Here is a 21026-nt window from a genome sequence, read left to right as displayed (position 1 = left end):
CCTCTCCATCTGCCCTTCATCCCCTCGTCAGATTAGTTTGTGTTGAAGTTGTTTACTACATTCTGTCAGCCGTGACAAAATGTAGTAAAATGTTTATTCAAACAAAATTGGTGGGGCGTTAAACACCCTGTTGTGTTATGCAACTGCCTTTCACAATGGTTGGGTTTAATTCAGTTAGATTCAGTGGGCTTTATTGTTACAAGAAACACATGTTGACATTGCACCAGTGAAATGAAATGCAAAAAAAAAATGTCAATACAATAAGTAAAGCTCTGCTTGACATGTATTTATACACACATTGCTGCTGACTGTGGAAGACCTCTGACACAACCATTAAGTGTTTTTGGTAGTAGATCACGTAAACCAAGAGTATCCAACACCCTGCATGCCTCATTGTTTCATAGGTCATTCCAGACTTAGACTGAGCGTCCATATAATGAGATTTAAACTAGAAGTGCTCAGAGTGACCACACAGAAAAGTCAGAGTGAATCCAAGTGTTCAGACTTCACCACACTTGCAGACTCATGGACTTTGGGGGCGCGTTCCTGGGAAGTCTGGGTGTGCTGAAGGCTCCAAATCCACAATTGAACAAGTCCAAAAGGGGCCTTAAGCTGACTTTCTGCAGACTTCCAGAGAGTCTGCTTAGGGAGCAGACTTCACTGATTTAATAACCCACAGTTTATTGCAATATGGTCACGTTGTGTTTTTTTTCAATTGCCGAAAAAAAAAAAAAAAGAAAATGTATGAATGTGTGAAATAGTTATTGATTAAAATGCTACTTGAATTGTGTAGGCCAGAAATCATTTTCAACCACAGCATGATACAGAGATATGTATAAGGCTAGGCTCTTACTGCAGCCTATCAAGCTGTGCAGTGTAGTAGGCTGAAAAATGTCTGGAAAACAGCAGCAGAAGGTTTCTAATGTCAGTAATACCCAGTTTATTAAGTTATAGTCCTGTCCTTATTTACAAACATTTCTGGTTTTGAACGCATGTAGCCTGTCATATAGAGATGTACATCAGTTACATAAAAAGTTAAATAGAGATTCATATCCTGTTATCTGCCGGGACAGATGAGTAGGCACTGTTCATCAACTTATATGACATATATGAATATGCCAGCAGCGATAGGTGAACGTTTCCATGGCAATGAGTACAACAATCTCGAGGGCTGTCAATCAGCTGCTTGCAGTCTCTGCCCTCGCAGACTTTATGTAATGACAGTAAATACATCACATAACATACGGCTGAAGTCTGCAAGGCCTCAGTCTGCAAGTCCAGAGGGTGGACATTTGGATTCAGCCAAGTGCTCTGGAAAAAAGACACTGGGTACAGTGCTTAGGCCGCGTTTATACGACGATTTCAACTGAAAATGGTGAACTTTAGTTGCATTTTGGCCGATCATTTACACGACAGCGGCGTTTTGGGTGCCTGAAAACGCAACGTTTTGAAAACGTGTTCCAGAGTGCAACGTTTTGGAAACGGCAGCGTCTCCGTTGTCATGTAAACTTGCAATATGCAGTTCCTCTGAAAACGGACTTTTCGCACGTGCACATTACGGTTCCAGTCACTAGGCAAGCCGACCGTCACAACAACAATGCCAAGCTCTGTTTGTGCTGCTCACACTGTTGATTTGAAGTGAAGTGTAGATCTGTTACTGTAGCAACTCCACCTGGTCATCCATCCAGACAAAGTTATCTGTGCATGCTTTCACCATTGTGTCTTCTTCGTTTTGGTTTGTGCATGGCGTCATGCCGTGGTGTTGCTTTGCAAATTTACACTGCCACCCATTGGCCTGGTGTGCATACTACAGCGTTTCCAGTAGATTTTGCGGCTCCATGTGAATAACGTCATATAAACACATACGTTTTTTAAAATGCAAAGGACAGACTTTTTACTTTTTTTTTTTTTACTGAAATGGTTGTCGTATAAAAGGCCCCTTATTCTACACTGCTGGGAACGATTAAGATTGCATACACTTTGTCCTTAATCTCTATAGACAGATCTCTGCATATGAATGTGGAATCTGTAGGCAATGGGACAAGATTATGGTACTGGAATCATTCTGGTTTCTGTTTGCAGTCCGAGTCGTGTTGACCAGTCACGTTTGAACAGCAGGCAAACGGTCCATGTGCAGATGCGAAAAACACTGGCACAAATTGGCAATCACCTGATGCCAAGTATTAGCTTTATATTTGCTTTTTTATTCACATGCATCCATTTGCAGATATCTGTTTATAGAGATTAGCCAAAACGCCTGCTGCATGGTAGAGGAAGTCTTGACTCATATATCTTGTGGCTACACTGGATCAGCCCAAAATACTGGCCCTCGTCCTCAGAGGCTTATTGTTGTTAGACTGAAAGCAATGAGTTCCCCAGAGAGTGTTCACCTTAATAGGAACAATTGGAAAGAACACGCTGGGCCTTGATGGGTTTAAAAGAAAGTTGTGTCATATAAATAGTAAAATATGTTTTGTATAGTTTTACTGAGGTATTGAGTTAGTCTTTGCTTTGTTTTCTTTTAAGTAGCTACTTTCTTTTTTAAATCATCAGACATGTGAAGTCATGTTTTCCTCTTTAATGCCAGGTCTCCCTGAGCATAACGTTACTTCCAGCAGAGCACTAAAGTCACAGATGCAGTCGCTGATTGGCTGATCAGGAGCTTTAATCATCCTTCACCATCATTAGCTCATTAATCAGCTGTTTGGCTCCTACTGTACAGTAATCAGATCTGTAAATTTACATGTTGTGACCATTGTAACCTGATTCTTCTCGATATTAATCTAGTGATACACTAAAGCAAATCTCTCCTAGTTGCTGCTCCGATTCTTTGAAAACTCTGTCTCTATACCATTTCCTATAAATTGTCAGTTACCTGATTTTAGCGTGCATGTACTGATCTATGTCTTAAACTTGTCTCGTGTATCCTGTCCTGCAGAAATACTGTGTTCATGAGTCACCACTACAGAACAAATTCACTTTGATCTGCAAAGTAGTTTCACAAGAGCGACATTTATTAAAATCAAGGACATTTTTGTTCTCGTGAGCATCGGACATCAGATGTACACAATATACAAATGGTGCGTTTGGTAGCAAATATACTTTCTATAGAGACAGCAGCAGCAGAATTGGCATGTACAAAAATACACATTTGATTTCCTCACACAACACGACATACCAAAGTACAAGGTAATATATTTATATATATATATTTATATATTTCTGTATCATAAATATGCAGAACTATACACGTTGGACACGATTCACTGTAATGGAGATAACAATTATAATATTATTAATACAGGTAAAAGGTTTGAGACCATTTAAAATGGTGACGCTTAACACGGCAGTGACCTTGTTGCAGTGTGTGATCCTGTGGAAAAGCTATGTTAAGTTCACAGTAACACTGAGTTAATACACATGACAACTGCTGAAGATATTTTATCTGTAAGTATACGTCTCAGTTAATAATACACAGTGAAACAAGGCCATTGGTTGTTAAGCATCACCTAAGACATCAGCACTGCATTGACAGCAGCACTGGAACAAAAATATCATATTAATATTGACAACACATACAACTCAACACACACACAACAGGCTGCGTCCTCGTCATTCATGTGAGACAGAATGGGTTTCTTGTTGAGAATAATGAAGTGCTATACAAGCAAGAATAAAGGACATCTCTCCTTCAATGGCACACGTTTTCTCACATTCCTGCTCAGGACACGCTGTCAATGATCACATCATTTTCAAACACGACACTCTGACGCTCTCTCACCCACGCACACCGACAGTTTCTCCTCTTCCCTCCCCCCTCTGCCCTCCCCTCCCTCCCAGGTCACAGAGATATAAACCAGAGCCACAGAGGACAACACTGAGTGCTGTGTGTCTGGGAACTCGGCTCATATGAATAAATAGCGGCCCTATTGATTCACTCATTCAGACGAACACTTCACTTTCTGGGGAAAAAATGTTTCACTTTACAGATGCAGTTTGTCACAAAAGGTATGAATGCCGTTAAGATGGTTTAAGTATGTACAGCGGAGGCATCTGTCTGAAAACGTTCCTCCTCTGGCTCTGCAGCAAACATCACAGGTGTTATGGAGGGAGCTAAAAACATGTTCATAGTATTTGCATGAATTCACAGCAGTCACCATGTTGTCATCACTGCGATTGAAGGCAGCGTTAAAGGGGACCTGTTATGCTTTTCCATATTTTGTTTCATATATAATGTTACAGATGTTCATATTAATTGTGGCTAAAGTTTAGGTAAACATATGTAAAAGTAGTCCCTAATAGTTTTTTTCTACTCTGGCAACAGTATGACATCAAACTGTCCCGGATTTCTTTATATAGTCATCAATTCCAGGCATGCAACTGCAAGAGTTTACATGACACTGCCTACACTGCTACACGTAGCTACATGCTAACATCAGGGATGTGTAAAACATGCAATCTTGCTTGCTGTTGTTAATTTCTCCCTGATTTCAGATCATATTCCTGCTGAAAAATGTCCTGTTGAGTTTTGAAGCTTTTATCGATGATTATTAACTGTTGAAAGAGCAGTTATTCTCTGTTACAGTCATTTCCAGGCTGCAAGTACGTTGCTACATGTAGCAACATGCTAACATCAGGGAAACATAATATTGGTTGCTGATTTCTCCCTGATTTCAGATCATAGTCCTGCTGGAACACTTTGTCATTCAAAGCTGTCATTGGTGATTTTTTCACCGTTGAAAGAGCCACTATTCTCTGTTACAGTCCCAGGCTGCAAATACACTGCTACATGTAGCTACATGCTAACATCAGGGAAACATATAATCTTGGTTACAGATGTTAATTTCTCTTTTGTATTCAGAAGCTTTTACTTGTGTTTTCACAGTAGAAAGTGGCGCTGTACTTTGTTACGGTCATTTCTCAGCTGCAATGGCGGTGCAGAGACGCCAAGATACGGAAGACAAGGAAAAGCTGACCAGTCAGAGCAGACTGAGCTTTTGCAGGAGGGGGCGTAAAGAAACAGGCGCTTAAACTGACAGAGGGTGACTACAGGTGTTCCAACACAGATGGTATAAGGAAAATAAAGTGTTGTTAGAACTTTAAAGCATGTAAACATGTTCTAGTCTGAACCCTAAATATAAGTATAAATAGGTCCCCTTTAATGTTTGTTGTGCCAAAATTTGCATCCCTCTTGATGTGATTCCTTACGCGCAAAAAACTGTGAAGATATTGTGCAAAATCTGAATTTTCATGCAGATTCAGGCAAATGTTTTCTAAAATCTGAAATGTTTCCCCGTTGAAAAACAACTACAAAATGTTTCCTGGCCTTGATTTTCACACCAGCCTTTATGGATTTCCGGCTGGCTTTGGAAATTTTGAAAAATACATTTTACGAGCCTCCAGAGAATAAAAGAAAAAAAAGACCTCTGTCCTCTCTCTTTCATTTCTAAAGAACTCCTCATTCTTCTTTTTTTTGTGTGCTTAAAAAAGCAATGACGCATTCTGAAAGGCAAAATGAGGACATGCTGCCAAAGAAAAATATGTCTCAGGGGAACCAGATTTTGGCACAAAAGCTGTAACTCTGACCCGTTTGACAACAGGCTTTAATGATTGTTTAGGAATCCAGATGTCCTCTGTAATGAATTCACAGAATCAGGTTTCAACGCTCCATAAATCCCTGCTGCAGAACGCCATGGTTAAATACATGAAAGAGTTTTCAAACTTGAAATATTGTGGATAATTACCAACAACTTAAACCTTTCAATCTGCTGTTTGCCAGAAGTCTGACACAATTTCATGTAAGAGGGGGTATCAGAAAAACTTCTAACAGTTTACAACCGCAAGGAGGTGAAATGTGGGAGCAGAAAGTGGATCTGTACCTTTTTTAAAATCTTAAACCTTAGATGTACCACTGCAGTAAACAGCAACACCTTTCTCTATTTGACTACTGCTGCCAGAAGGAAAAGGTGTTTACGGGGGATATTATCACATCAACAATGAAGACATTTGTATACAAGTGAAAATATCAGATAAAATTCAGTCTCTCATACACAGTTTGTTTGTTCGTACACAGTTCTTATTTACACATAAGACTCCTCCGCAAAAAAAAGCTGGTCAAAGTCGTCCACTCGTGGGTCGCTGCACCGCCTGCTCTGCCACTCCCTCTTCCCCTGCACGATAGCCAGCGCCACCTCCTGACTCCTCCTCAGGCAGGCGTCTGCATCCTCCTGACCCTGGGAGGAAAAGTAGTCCCGTACAGCCCGAGTGGCGGAGGGAGACAGGCAGTAGCGTGGCTCGGTGTGGTTGGGCTCCACCTCTGACACTTTCAGGCCGCTGTCTTGAAGTTGGCCTTTAGAGGGTCTGTCCAGGGTGAGGCTGGAGGAGAAGTTAGAGTTTGTAGTGACCTTGGCAGGTTCAGATGCTCGGCGGGGAAGAGGGAGGGTCCTCCGCCCTTTGTGTCCCTCCAGGGCCGGAGTCAGGGAGTGGGACTTTTGCCTCTGGAGGACCAGAGTGGTGGCGTTCTGTCCATAGAAAACACCCTGCGGCGGCTGAACGCACTCGTTCCTAGCCAGCCTCTGTGTGACCTCACTTCCTGTGTGTGTAGGGGAGGCTGGGAGCAGCAGCCTGTAGGTGCAGGTCTGGTCGTGGAGCTGTCTCAGCTCTTTGACCGTCAGAGGCTTCTCTGTCCCCCTGTAGAACGGGGAGCGGCTGCGCTGCAGCTGCAGTAGAGCCTGCTGGTAGGACGGAGGGCTGCTGGATCTCCGCTGGCAGTTGCGGTTTGTCACCGCCGCCTCCTGGGCACTGACGGAGTAGCCGTTACTGGTTGGGTGGGTTTTCCAATTTACCACAGGCAAGTCCTCCTCTGAGTGTCCATTATCAGACTGTCTTAACGACAGGCGGCGGTCCTTCTTGAGCCACGTATTCGGGTGGAGGCCATGAGGGTGTGCAGGGGGTTGACTGGTCCGAGGGGCCTGGTTGGGCTGTGGCCACTGAGGCGGGGCTTCCCTCTGAGGGGGGGAGTCTCTGGGTGAAAGTGGGGGACGTCCAGGAAAGAGAGAGGAGAGCGGAGCAGGCTCAGCCAGTGGAATCGCCCCATTGGTGGCGTAGTCAGTAGAGTACTGTGAGAAGGCGGAGTCCAAAGAGCTAAGGGAGGAGCCTGTGGGCGAGGTTGCTGGTGACGACAGACTAGAGCAGCTGGCATCCAGCCGCAACGGAGGTGGAGGGGCGTGCTTCGTCTTCCTGCGCCCGCCATTCTGGACTTTGGCTCCTCCCTTCTCACATCCCTTCTCCTCCTCCTCCTCCTTCAGCTGCATCCCGCTCAGCCCCTGCTCCAGAAACACCTCGTCCTCCCCCCTCTCCCCCTCCATGGCGGCATCATAGCTCGCCTTCCTCATTGGTAGGTTATCAGCATGAACTGTCACTGTGCCCATTGGCGGTGTGCTTGTCAGGGCCAGAGCTGGCTCTGAACTCCTCCTCAGCCTCCTGGGACCCTGCGACGGCCCGTTGGCCTGGCGGGTGCGGGGTTGGCGGACCGCAGGGCTGAACCTCCTGGGTCTGGCCAGTGGGGGGAGCTGCAGCAGGAGGTCGCTATCAGGGTCGGGATCAGGGTCACAATCACTGAGGGTGATGACGGAGTCACGGCTGCGGCTGTCTGGCTTGTCCTTGTCACGGAGGGGCAGCTGTTCCTGGAAGGGAGACTCCGGGTCGTCGTTCAGCTCGTTCTCGAGACTGTCGTAGGATGAGTCGTTCATCTGGAAGGACGACACATCTGGTGAAAGGAAAGAGGGGAGAAAGAATATTATTATGAGACTTTGACTACACAAATGGTAAACTGTGGAGACTTCAAATTAAAGTTTAGAGAACTGAATCCAAAAATACACAGAAAAACACAATCATTTGGCAAAATAAATGCACTGTTTACTTCCAGTCTAACGAAATTAACCTCCCATTTCATGCACGTATCCTGCAATTTCCACTGACTAGCAACCAAAATTAGCAATCCAAGTTGAGGCAGACCAAACTACATCCATTTACACAGCCAACCTACATTAAAAAGCACATTCTGCTGCTCTCCCCTTGTTGAACCTTCAACCTCACACTAAGTGAAAGTGAGCGCAGTCTGAGAGAAACTGAGAACTTTGCCCCTGAAATGCACAAAGCCGCAGTTGACTGCTGGAGACGAGGGGAACAGAGGACAAAGCGTTGTCCTGCTGTGTGCTCCTTCACCTCTGCTGGATATTTATAACGTCAGGAAGAAAGTTAGTGCTATTTATGAATGAGGACATTCAATGCTGCGTTAATCAGCACCTGTGACCCTGGCAATCACTGAAATGACTGCAGGTCGGTCTGCTGACCCCAATCAACAAGTCTGAGACAGCCTAGGCCACTTAATTACACACAGTGAGCTTGTGAGTGTGAAACCACCTTGTTACAATATTGACACCGAAGCTTTAGACGTTAACAAGAACTTTCAGTTAAGGAGCTGCACACACTCTTTGACTGTGACCTTGATCCTGAACATATTAAGAACTACAATATATCCACTCAATGTTGTCTAAGTTTTGCTTAAATTCTGCTTCTTCCTTAGACACAAAGCAAGTAAATGTCATCTGTGCTACCCTGACTTTTGCCACCTTAACTTTAGTTCTGGTCCCGCTGCTTTTCCCCCGATGCCACTAACATGCCGATGTTAAAGGACGTTTTATTCGCCGGATTTCGACAACTTCGGAGTGAGACTGGGTTGTTTTTTGGACACAAACTTTTTCTGTCTGACTCAGCTCTTCTCCACCCTTTACCCCCACAAGCTTATGTAACAGAGCTGAAGTAGAAATTTGACTGATGTCATTTCAGTTGCGAAACAACAAAAACTGGGAATTCTGGATCGAAGCCTGGTCCCCAAACATGGCCTCCATCTTTAAAACAATTCTATCAGACTCTCCTGTCCTGTCCTGTCCTTTCCTATCCTTTCCTTTCCTCTCCTGACTCTCACCTGATCCGTGGTCACTGCTGCTGCTCTTCTGGCTGAAGCTTCTGAACAGCGAGGTGACGTCTTCTCCCAGGAGGCTGCTGCAGTTCTCTATGAGGAGACGAACGAGCTCACACACCTGCAGGAGAGAAACACAACCTGGTTAGAGAACAAACGCTTTGACTTTTCTCTTCTGCTTTTGCTGACCATTCATTTTCACTGTTATACAGTTGGCTGGAGGTGTATTTCTGTTACTGTTTATGCAGAGCCAGCAGAGAAACAGTTCCTCAGGGAACCAGCCAATGTTGAGCAGTAATTCAGCAAACATGCAGTTTCAAAGTGTTGAGTAAACTCATAAATTTGCTCCACACAAAATGGAAATCAATACACTGCCTGGTGCCGCTGATTAGACGTGGATATGATGCTGAAACACTGGAAATAAATGTGCGGTTGCTTGTACTGTAGCTACTGCCTGCTTCATTTTGTGAAACCCTGACCTAAATAACTGTGGTATCAGCTCCAAACAGCTGTCCAGAGCTGTGTTTTTGTGTGTGTGCCTCCCATATTATCATTCTGAGAAAAGTTTGTGTTCGTTTGTTTGCGCTGATGTCGACCTTCCAGCTACACGAGTATTTGCATTCCACGCCGACCAAGAAAACATCAAACTCCCTCTTCCCGCTGCTGGATATCGTCCTGATAATAATATATGACATCACGTACTGGCTTTGATTATCACAGCTCAAATGCTTTTAAAATGACCGAGACTGACAAATCCAGTGTCGGCGGTTTTGTAGTAGCATTTCTGAAAGCTTGACATATCTTCTTAGATGATGCATGTTACTATTTATCACATTTAGAAACAAATATGCAAAATTACAGTTATAAATGAGGGCAAATGTCTTCCAGTATGACCAGTCTGTTTTAGTTCTGAAACATGCTGACAGTGTTTCTAAGAAATTATCATCCCAGTTGAAACCTGCACTCAAACAAATCATGTTACTTGGCCGAACATTTAAAACTGAACAGACACAATTTACTAAACACATATGACTTGCTATGACATAAATAGTCGGCAAGGCCACTCAGAGACGCTGAAGTCATATCCTTTCTAACTTGTGGAAAGTTTCCATTAAAATCTGTCTGTTTATAAAGGAGTTGTTTTCCCTGCTGTCGCTGCATTTCTGCGACACTTTGGAAAACAGAAAGACAAACACATTTTTGGGCCCCCCTGTTTGTTTGTTTGTTGGGCCAGATGTTGTCTGTTCATGTGTCTGTATGGTGTCCATATGCGTTATATGACTGAGTTCTTAGAAGAAGAGTTTAACTGCACAAACAGGCTATGCTGCTTAGTGTTTTCTGCTTATTATCAAGTTTTAAAAGGCTTACGTGCTTAAAATAAGTGAAATAATCTGGAAGAGTGAGGAAAAATTAAAATGTGTCCAATTAAATCAACTTGTTTCAAGACTTTTTTAGGACTCAAGCGCAAATTTCTCTATTCTAGCAACACCAAGTTGTTTTATATTAGAAACTTGAAGTTCAGTCAGAACATTATGATGTCACAGTTAAGCTGACCTTTGACCTTTTAGATATAAAATGTCATCTGTCATTTGTATGAGCAAGACCAAATGCTTTAGAAAACACATTTCTCAAGTCACAAACTAGAAATGATCACCTGAAAGTATAGTCTATAGTGAAAAAGTCATCACTAGCATATGAAATTCTTGAGTTATGGCCAAAAACATGCTTTGTGAGGTCACAGTGACCTTGACCTTTGATCTTCAGCTGCCAAATTCTAGTCATATCATTCTTGAGTCACAAGTGGGCGTTTGTGCTAAATCTGAGGAAACTCCTTCAAGGTCTTCTTGAAGTATGACAGTCACAAGAATGAGATGGATGCAAGATCACAGTAACCTTGACTTCTGTTCTGACCATCAAAATCTTATCAGTTCATCGTTGAGTCCAAGTAGACATTTGTGCCAAATCTGAAGAAATTCTCTCAAGGAGTTCTTGAGATAGGGCCTTCTCAACAATAAGCTGGATGCAAAGGCACAGTGACCTTGACTTTTGAGCACCAAAATCTAACTTTTATGCTGAATCTGAAGAAATCCTCAAGGCGTTCTTGAGATATTGTGTTCTCAAGACTGGGCAGGACACAAGGTCACAGTGACATTTGGACTCCAAAATCTAACCAGTTCATCGCTGAGTCCAAGTGGATGTTTGTGCCAAATTTGAGGAAATTCCCTGAAGGAGTTCTTGAGATACTGCGTTCTTGAAAATGAGATGGATGCAAGGTAATAGTGACCTCTGACAACCAAAATCTAATCAGTTCATCCTTTAGTCCAGGTGGACGTTTGAAGAAATTCCCTCAAGTTGTTCTTAAGATATCGCGTTCACAAGAATGAGACGGACAGACAACCCAAACACATTATACCTTCGGCCACAGCTGTCGTCGGTACAAAGGCATAAAACGACTTTAAGCGTCTGATAATAAACCAAACTTTGGATTAAAGCATGGAAAAGAAACATTTTATCTGACAGATGACGGGAGATGAGAACTGTTACGTAACTTAATGAGATCCACAGTTATTTTACTTTAATAATAAGTCATCGTTAATCCCTAACTATTTTTTACCAGAGAGCAAATGCAACATTAACTTTCTGTTATCTCCTCTGTGAGTACACCACATCTCTTCAGATACCACATGTGCTAATGGCTGCTGTACGACACTCCTGAGGCCCCATTTGACTTGGATTATGGGTAAATCCCAGCTCTGCTATCCATTACCTGCAGTGACAGACACTTACATACTTACATACTTACATAACGAGCACATGAATGCCCAAATGTCTCATCTGTCTGTCCTCCTTCCTCTCTGCCTCCAACATGGCTGACACTGATAAAGTCTGCAGGTTAATCACCTTTAGCTGATGAGTCTGTATTGTATCTGCACACCTTACATCACTATCTGCCGAAACCTGTTTGTGATTACAGGTGAGATATCTTTAGATACTGTGGCCACTCTGTGACATCTGTCTGCTATCAGTGCACAATAACATTCCACCATTGCATTCCTTTTTTAAATTATGTAATAAAGTGTTTACACAGCGTAATGACTGTCTCATTCCAGCAGAGGAGAACATCATGTGGCAGGCACTTTAACAGGCAACTGGCTAGTATGTGTTTATCAATCCATAATTATAGGGGACATGAAGTTTCTGGGCTGGTATGTCTGATGTCCTCGGCTGACATTACTGTCTCCCAGAGGCTGGTTTAAAGCGAGAGTGGAAATTATTCTGATATTAAAGTAGAAAACCTAAGGAATCCATTGGTACCATTCATGGCATGCTAGCTTGTCAGGAAGGGGCTCGAATAACCCTCTAATGTTAGGCTCAATTTTGGCAAGGGAAAAACTGGCAGGGCCATTTTTACGGGGTCCCTTGATCTCTCGCTTTAAGATATCTGAATGAAAATGGATTCAATGCGTACCCATGAGTCTCCCCTTGATGACACTTTATGCTACTCCTATGCAGTGCTGTTTTCGCCTGAGGTTCATTAACAGTCTTGGAATTGCATAAATTGGGTCTGACTGGAAATCTGAGACCCTTGTGGATTCAACGAGCCCAACTGTATTCACGTGTGATAATATTAGCCCCCATATTAGCCATGTCATTGTCGTGAGACCAATTCTTGACCTCACTGTATGAACTGACCAGAACCTCACGAAACCTTACAAACACCAACTAGAGACTTCAAGCAGTGTGGGTGGGCATTGTGCTTCAGCAACTTTGCCATCCCACAACTGTGGGTTAGACCACCATCATCAGCAGTAACCACTGTATGAGCGCAGTGCACAGCAATGGCAATTAGCTAGCCAGTGGGATACTCACATGCACATCCATGCAGACTGCAAACACAGAGGTTGCATGACTTGACTCTCTGCTCGGGACGCCATCACTCCCCCATATATTTACACAGCAAATAGTGGTTTGCTGCTAAATTAATGCTCTGAACGTCACATACAAAACCTTTTAAAAAACAAATTAAAAAAATCTCTCTCTTTATATCCTATTGACTCTAAATGTTGCACTTGAAGTAGACTGTTGATGACACCGTTTTTACACCCATTTGGCAACAAACATAAGCTAATATAACATAATCTGACATGAAAGATACCATTCAAAAGCACATGCCTCGTGCACAGCGCTGTCAGTCTCATAACTTGGTGCAGGTGACAGCAGGAGCATCAGATTGATAACAAATAAGCAGATACACCGCACACAACAGGGCTTCCTTTTAAGATTTAGTCTTCACTTGAAATGTTGCAAGCATGCTTAGCACATGTCTTCATCTCTTGTTGTGTAACACAATGCACAGGTGCTTTTAACAAGGCTGCAGCTGCACTGAATCCAATCAGCAGCAGGGTGATCGTGTGCTGCGCAGACTCCACATATGGGTCTGTACACCTGAACCTGATTAAGCCGTGGGTGAAAACTAAATTAAAAGAAGAAGCAATTCAGCCGTCTTGTGTGCGGTGTATCTGCTTATCTGCTATCAATATGAAAGATAACCTGTTGATACCAGAACTCATGAACTAGGCCTTCTCTTCCTTCTTGTATTGTTTTCACCACTTTTACAACGTCTAAGTTTCCTCTCCACTTCCCTCTCTTGATTCTCTCTCTTCTTACCTGCTGCCCTCTCTTTCCTTTCGCCTCCCTGCCCTCCTTCCATCACTCACTCAGCATTCCTCAGTGTCACTCAGAGAGAAGCTGCTACGTGATACAGAGCACTGTTAGAAAGCGCCCGTGGGCATCCAGGAGACTTTCAGCCATCCATCAACGGCCCATTCACAACAGCTTCTTTTTATTCTCGTACTCAGTAGGATGTTATCTTAAACTCTCTCTCACCTGTTCTGCTGCGTATCATTCACAAAATATTCTTCTGCGGCGTGAACGCAGGTTGAGCCTCTACAATATCACTGCAGGATACATGAAGCAATATCTGTGCATGAACGTGAGTATGTGCACATAGGAGATGTCACAGCTGTGTGTTAGTGGGTCATTCATCAACACATACATCCAGCAGTCTGCAAGGAGAAATCTGTGTCCTCTATTGGATACTGCTGTGCAGAAAAGTCACAACAAAAAGCAGAAGAAAAACAAAAGTTTGGTCGACGTTTCTAGAGCCAAGCTCCAGAGAAAAACAACGTCCTTCTGGCTGATTTGTCTCTCTGTCTCCATCCTAAGTAATAGCCACAGTAAAGCTGTATTTACCTCGGCTACTTTCAACCAAAAACATTTAAATCATACGCTGCGTGAAATAAGGAGGGGAAACAAGAGACTAAACTGAATTGGCTGAAACTGAGCGTTCACGTGTCTCCAGACAAGGTTGGAAACTGGCCATCACACAGCCAGGAGCCCACGCTAGTTTAATTTGGCCCCGGCTCTGACCACGGAGGGAAATGTCGAAATCTCACTTTGTTATTTTTTAAATGTTTTTTCCCAGAAAAAGGGCCGCCTGCGCTGCGGCCGCACACACAAACAGGCAGTGTGTGAGAGGGACAGAGTTCTCAGGGGAGTGTTTGTGAAAGATATTTAGGTATTTGTGAAGACTGACGGTGTTTGTGCTGACGTGTGTGTGTGTGTGTGTGTGTGTGTGTGTGTGTGTGTGTGTGTGTGTGTGTGCGTGTGAAGGAGAAAGGTGTTTCGGCGACACATTTTTCCGCTAAAATCACACACTTAGCCACGGGATTCTGTCGGAAATTCTTTGCATGTTTTCTCAACGAACCTCAACCACCTCCAGCACACACACACATTTGAAAAGATAAGCAGAGCAGCCACCCACAGAGACTGTGTGTAACTCAGATACTGTAACTTTCCAAATAGACCACAAATCACAATGCTGTGTATGACTACAGGAGCGAGGTGGGCGAGTGGCGGGGGGGGGAGGGGTTCCTCCGCTGCTGTGGATTTAAGTCATTTCAGGTTAACCTAGCCGGCCAAAATATGATACAGAAGGAATGAGCAATGTTGCTTCACCTTTGAGTCACAAAAATACAAAAAGAGGGATTCAAAGTTACTAGAGGACCACCACAAACTGTTTTAACTCCAGTTAAAACTAATTTCTGATTTGCAAGTCGGTTCCTGTTACGATCAAATGTCCGGTCCAGTCACCAGAAGAAAATATTGGCATTGTACATTTTAATGTTTGTATGTTTAATACGAATCATTTAAACGTTTCTAAAGTGACGTAGCATATAAGCTAACATTGTCATCAGGTGGTGGAGGGGACGGTGGATGGCGTGACACCTCGGCAAGATGTCTGCCAAGCTGCAGACCACTGTTAGAGACCAACAAACAACAAAACCTTTTTTTAGTGACTCCTCCCTGCAACTTCCAACGGCTTTTTAGCCACTAAACATAGGTGTTTTTTAGCAACCTGACGCTGGGGCAACACATTCTCACCCCGACCTCGTCACATATCGACGTTTGGTCATGGACTTTCCACGTCCACATACGACATGCAAGGTACCCTGGGTGTGTTGGTTGTTGACGTTCTGGGACGCCGTGTCAAGTTCTGCTTGTTACATGCATTGTCTTCTTTCAAAATACACTTCTGTTTTCACAGGAAATTCAAAGTTTACATACAGTCTCTTTCAAAATAAAAGCACTATGTCAGTACAACACTGTGAATTGACTTTTTTTTCTCCTTCAACGACAAAAGCACGTGGTTGGGTTTCGGACTAAAGAACAGGGTTTGGCTTTAGACGCTAACACCACTCTCTCCTGCATGCTGCCTTAACTTTGGTCCTTGTCCCGCACCGGGGATAGTGCAACAAAAAGCGGCTGTTTTGTACCAAGACATCACTGCTTATCTTGGCGAGACAGTGCCATGTAAAGCTGTTTTGTTTCTGCAGAGACATCACTGCGTTTCCTGCTGTGATAGGGCCATGAAAACTGGTTGTTTTTTCACCGAGAGTGCTGCATGTCCAGCAGCTTTAAGCCACCAAACTGGGTATTTCAAGGCAAACATAAAATTGTCCTAACCATAACCAACCTAACTTCATTTTAACCAAGGTGTTGTTGAAATGTTACCTTTCAGTGTATCTGCTAAATAATAACAAAATACCTACATACATACAAAACAGCAAATGCAATGTATCCTTAGTTTGCAGAAACGTACGGTGCCAACATTCACTGGACAGGACGTGTGTAATGTGAGACACATTTCTGGACGACGGCTCTGCAGACATTTTCAGGACAAATATAACTTAAAGGATGTAAAATAGATCCCAGATAAAGTCTCGAAGGCTGAGTAAATAAACCCAAAGCTGTCTGCATAGTTAGATACCACCATAGCCAATGAAAAAATTAGGGATTTTTGTAATTTGGGAGAACTAACCCTTTAATGGTGACCTAATCCTCTAAGTGGTCAGCTAGATTTTCCTGTGTACTTGGCAGTAAATCACCATGAAACTGTGCAGCTTTCCTCTTTCCTGTCAAGTCTTGCCCTAAACTTGAGTTTTTCAAGCTCAGCAGAGTGTAAGAATGTTGTGATTGTAGCTCATGAGCGATCGTCAGGGACGACATGTGAATATGTGTGTGTGTTACAGCTGTGTGTTAGTGGGTCAGCTCCTGCCGGGAGGTCAACGCTCACATCCTCAGGGAAACCGCCTGCTGACAAACGGCTCTGAGGCTAACAGAGGTTGTGGGTGAATGCGAACACATATGTGCGCACACACACACGGTTAACTTGTGTCGGTGAATTCTCAATTTCTTACCTGTCTGTCAAACTCTCGAGTGTCTGTCTGTCTGCTCACATGTGTTTCATACACCGCAGCAGCACGCACACACTCATGCTGAGGCAGTTTGCTTCTGTTATTCCACTGAAATGTTAAATTCCTCAGAGGGAATAAATGTGCACACTGTCTCAGCAGGCTTCTCTAACACAAACACACACACACACTCACACACACACCTGTACCAGCTCTGTCTTTTTTGCCGTGCACTGGTTATTTTCAGTTTTCTGGATTCAGTATCGTCTGTGTGTGTGTTCCCTCTCACCTTTTTGGTGCCCTCCCCCTCCATCTCAGGGGTGCTTGGCACCGGAGCCCAAAGCATGCTGGGAGCGATGCAGACGGACAAGTTGAAGGCGTTCATCTGGTTGTCGTGGGCGTTGCCTTGGATGCAGTGCAGCACAGCGACCACATGTCGCAGCAGAAGCAGGTTCTCGGTGGGCAGAAGGTGGAGCAACCTGAGAGGGAGAATGATAGAGATGGAAGGAAGGAGATGGACATCGTGTGAACTAAAGGACTACAACAACCTTAAAACATCCTGAAACACTTTGGTTCGTGTTCTTACGGCGTGTGTGTGTGTGTGTGTGTGTTGTCATGACGTTTGCTGAGCTCAGGCTCCGCAGGAATTTCTCCACAAACATTTTCATTGTTGCTTTCATGTTTTTTTATTTCCCTAGGCGAGAGGAATTCAGTTTGTTGCCTCTGGAGCTGAAGCGACGCCCTTTCTCTGCCTTTCTCTCCGTCTCCAGACATAAACAGCGCAAAATTACAGGAAAAACTAACAGAGTGTCACAGTGAGGTGTTGAGCCACCGCGAGCTCACAGAACTCTCATTTATGAAGGTCTTTCCTTAAATTTGTCGCCCGTCTGTGTGACGAACGTCTGTGTGACTTGTTGTGTCTGTGTGTGCTTGCTAGAAAGAGACAGCAACATGTTGTGTGCTATTGATGGCAGTAAATGTGCAGCCTTTGTATTTACGAGTTTAAAGAAAGAGTTGTTACCTCTGGACAGCTTGCATCCTCTCCTCCCCTCCTTCTCCCTCCATCACCTCCATCCACTGCTCATACAGATCCACACACAGCAGGCTGCCTGGGATATTTCTCAGGAAGTCCTGGATGCAAAAATAAAAAGAGCTTCAGCTAAATGATATAAATGCAAGTTTATGGTTTATGTCATTTCAGTTGAAAGAACCTTGACCGAGAACACAAGCTTTAGTTTCAGTATATCCGCAAAGACCTCAATAACTCATTTTCAGAGTGCTGCAGAAATGAGGACATCTGGTGCATGAAACACCTTGAGGCATTAACAGAAATAGCCGTCAAGGTAATAAGGTCAACAAGTAAAATATTACACTGTCAAAGAGACAAAAGTGGAAACAAGATCAAAGACACCAAAGTACAGAACATCCTGTGTAGGGTTGTTTCATATCTAAACAGATCCATTATTATAAGACGACATCAAGATCAATGTTCATAAGTTAATGAATGCATCAAGAACTTCTCTGTCAGTGGACTAACTGATTCGCAGCATTGTGTTTTTCTTGTGAGGAACAATTTGTGTGCATTGTGCAGAGAACAGGTAAAGCACAATAACGCAGTGCGATGAATCAGCTCTGCGTGAAACCTCAGACCACCTCAGCTGCTCCCTGGACGCCCTGCGCTGCCACGGCTGTTTGGCCTGGATGCTGAACAATGCAGCACCTTGTGTGTGTGTGTGACTGGCAGCCTGCCTGGCTGTGCACAGACAGATTATCCTGTCTGGACGTCTGTGACTTTGGACGCACATCAGTTGCTCTGCTTTCTGTTGTCTGGTTTCAGACCTGTGTGACGGGTCAGTGTGTGGTTGAGTGTGTTTGTGTGTTACCTTCAGGACGGCGGCGATGACGAACACAGACTGGTGTGTGATCTCCGGGTCCTCGTTGCCACTGTCCAGTCTGTCTCGAAGCTCCCTGCAGGCTTTGGCCCCAGCTGAGCGCCTGAAGACGCCCCGGGTGTACGGCCCCTCCAGGTACAGGAACACCAGCATGTCCTGCAGGGAGCAAATTAATGTTTTTATCAATATTCTGAATGCAACAGAGGAACTTTTCTAACAGCGTGGAGAAATTAGCAGCTTTGAATCACTGACAGAATTAAGAATTTAAAAGCTAGAGCTGTACTAACAGGAAGCATTTAATGTTTAAAGCACTTGATTGCTCATAAATCCAGTAATGCTTTAAACCAAATGAAATGAAGGGATTTCTGGATTATGCGAATGTAGCTTTCTTGTTCCTGCTGTTTGTTTTTCATTCATCATTTCCTAGATTTAGAATTTCATTTGCACAAATAGGATCAAACTGTCTGAAACATTTCCTGCAGCCTCTAATGGGTTTGTGTTATCTACAAAGGGAAGAAGACATCAATGGACAGGAGAACAAAACTAGCAAATTAAAAAGATAGTTCAGAAAAAAATCTATATCGGTCTAAGTGTGTGCTATATGGAGAGTATTTTCGCCTTGCAGTGCTGACCACCATCTACTGCAGATAATACACTGACTATAGATAAGTACCTCATACAACCCTACTTCAAAAGAGCCAAACAACCCCTTTAAATCGTTATGTAGCTCCTGTTTGGCCTTTGTGAAAGAGTTCATTAGAGCACCATATGATCAGAGCGGAAACACTTGTGCTTATTCAACAGATCGGGATTTCACTTCTCTAGAAATGTCCATCATTCCTTTAATTTACAATTCCAGTTAGCGTCATTAAATGACGAAGTATTGTTCTGAGTAGTAGTGATCTGCTTTCACACCACTACACTCCCTTTCCCCAAATACACCCGACCCTCCACCCTCCAGACATCCTGACCCCTCCTGCTGTCCTACGTGACCTCATCTCAGCTCACCATGACAGGCTTGGGCAGGCCGTGGTCCGCAGAGCAGACGGAGCTCAGGGGTCGCCCAAACAGCCGTCCCAGAGTGGGGGAGAGCGAGGTCGGGGACAGGGGCAGGCCGTCCAGCTGTGTGTTGGAGCCTCTCCAGAAAGGCCAGTTGATCAGAGACCTCTTCCGCTTAAAAGACTTCTGCTGACCAGGCTCTGTGGGGAGACGAAGAGGAAGAGGTGAGCTGCGGTTTCAGACATGAAGCAAACTGCTGTTGCTTGAGTAATGCGTGTCGAAGGCACTGGAGTGCACGTCCAGCAAAGCCAGATGATTCACTGAACTGCAAACCTGCAGCAGCACATGTAATGCTTCTGTAATGTTTATGTTTTAGAGCTCGGGGTCAGAGAAGGTAGGTTGTGATTTTTTTCAGCATGCACATGAATGCTTCATCTGTCCAAATATTCAGACCTTAATTTTTTTGGGTGAGATTGAGAAAAAGACACTGAAAGAAAGACTGAGGAAGAGAGAACCACCAATTCAGTGTTTTAAGTCCTACTTCCTGTCAGCGCTACAGAAAGTTCCAGAAGCACACGTTATCACTCTGCTACAAAAGAAATGCTGAAACTGGATGCAGCGACAGTGTCTCACAAAACAGTGTGAACTTGTTCTGGTGGAACATTTGCACATGCTAATAAACGGCACACACAGTAACAGACATATATTAACGCCATGACTCAACTTTGCGTTATTAGTCATAGCCCAAAGACAAATGTAATTTGATAACTGGTGTCCTAGAGGTGAAACCTGACTATACTTTAGCTCTTAAAACCCCAGATGATTTCTGCACGTGGCTCTTGCAGAATGTCACCGCGACGATATCACAGAAGCTCGTGTGAAGAGGAACGGATCGGTACATCGGTGAAGTCAGCGTCACTGTCGCATGCCGCCGCCAGGAATAAGATGTGGAATCAACTCTGACTGGCCGTGTCAGAACAGGAATAACATCGGGCATGAAAGTCCTGCGAGATGGAGTCTGAGCTTCTCTGAGGTGCGTTCACAAGTTGTTTTATTTTTTATATAGATCTTTACAACGATTCACCGAAACAAGAAATTAGGCACGTCTTCTTGCATGATCCAAGTCTTTGTCAAGTTGTTACCTCAGAGGCTGTCGCTTCCTGTAGCGAGGCGGATTTTGAAAGCGCTAACACGCAGATAGCAGAAGAATGAAAGGCTCACAGCCACAGTCTAGACCCAGTTAGTGAGACGAGTGTTTGAGTGAAATACATATAGACTTGTCTTCACACTGTACGAGGCTCTGTGTGACTGAGTGCTCCTTGTTAGAATTTGCTCAGGGGTGCCAAGTCACAATGTTTACCTGTGTCTGTCTGCAGGTGTGTCTTCACGACATGCTCT

At 43.9% G+C, this 21026-nt stretch overlaps 1 protein-coding gene across 2 annotated transcripts in view; it reads right to left on the bottom strand.

Moving 5' to 3' along the window:
- Positions 1–3003: 3003 nt before the first annotated feature.
- arhgap20 (Rho GTPase activating protein 20) overlaps positions 3004–21026 on the bottom strand; it is an 87088-nt gene continuing 69065 nt past the window's right edge. For both annotated transcript variants that reach the window (XM_049594330.1, XM_049594331.1), the window contains exons 10-15: positions 19638–19828; positions 18621–18785; positions 17759–17868; positions 17027–17216; positions 8990–9104; positions 3004–7768 (exon numbers count right to left, since the gene is read on the bottom strand). In XM_049594330.1, the coding sequence (XP_049450287.1) occupies positions 6081–7768; positions 8990–9104; positions 17027–17216; positions 17759–17868; positions 18621–18785; positions 19638–19828 (2459 nt within the window). In that variant the 3' untranslated portion in view covers positions 3004–6080. The remainder of the gene's footprint in view (positions 7769–8989; positions 9105–17026; positions 17217–17758; positions 17869–18620; positions 18786–19637; positions 19829–21026) is intronic.

This window comes from Epinephelus fuscoguttatus, linkage group LG13 (assembly GCF_011397635.1).
Source record: "Epinephelus fuscoguttatus linkage group LG13, E.fuscoguttatus.final_Chr_v1".
In the NCBI taxonomy this organism is placed as follows: Eukaryota; Metazoa; Chordata; class Actinopteri; order Perciformes; family Serranidae; genus Epinephelus; species Epinephelus fuscoguttatus.
The sequence above is the reverse complement of the archived record's forward strand: the minus strand, read 5'-3'. Positions and strand labels throughout refer to the sequence as shown.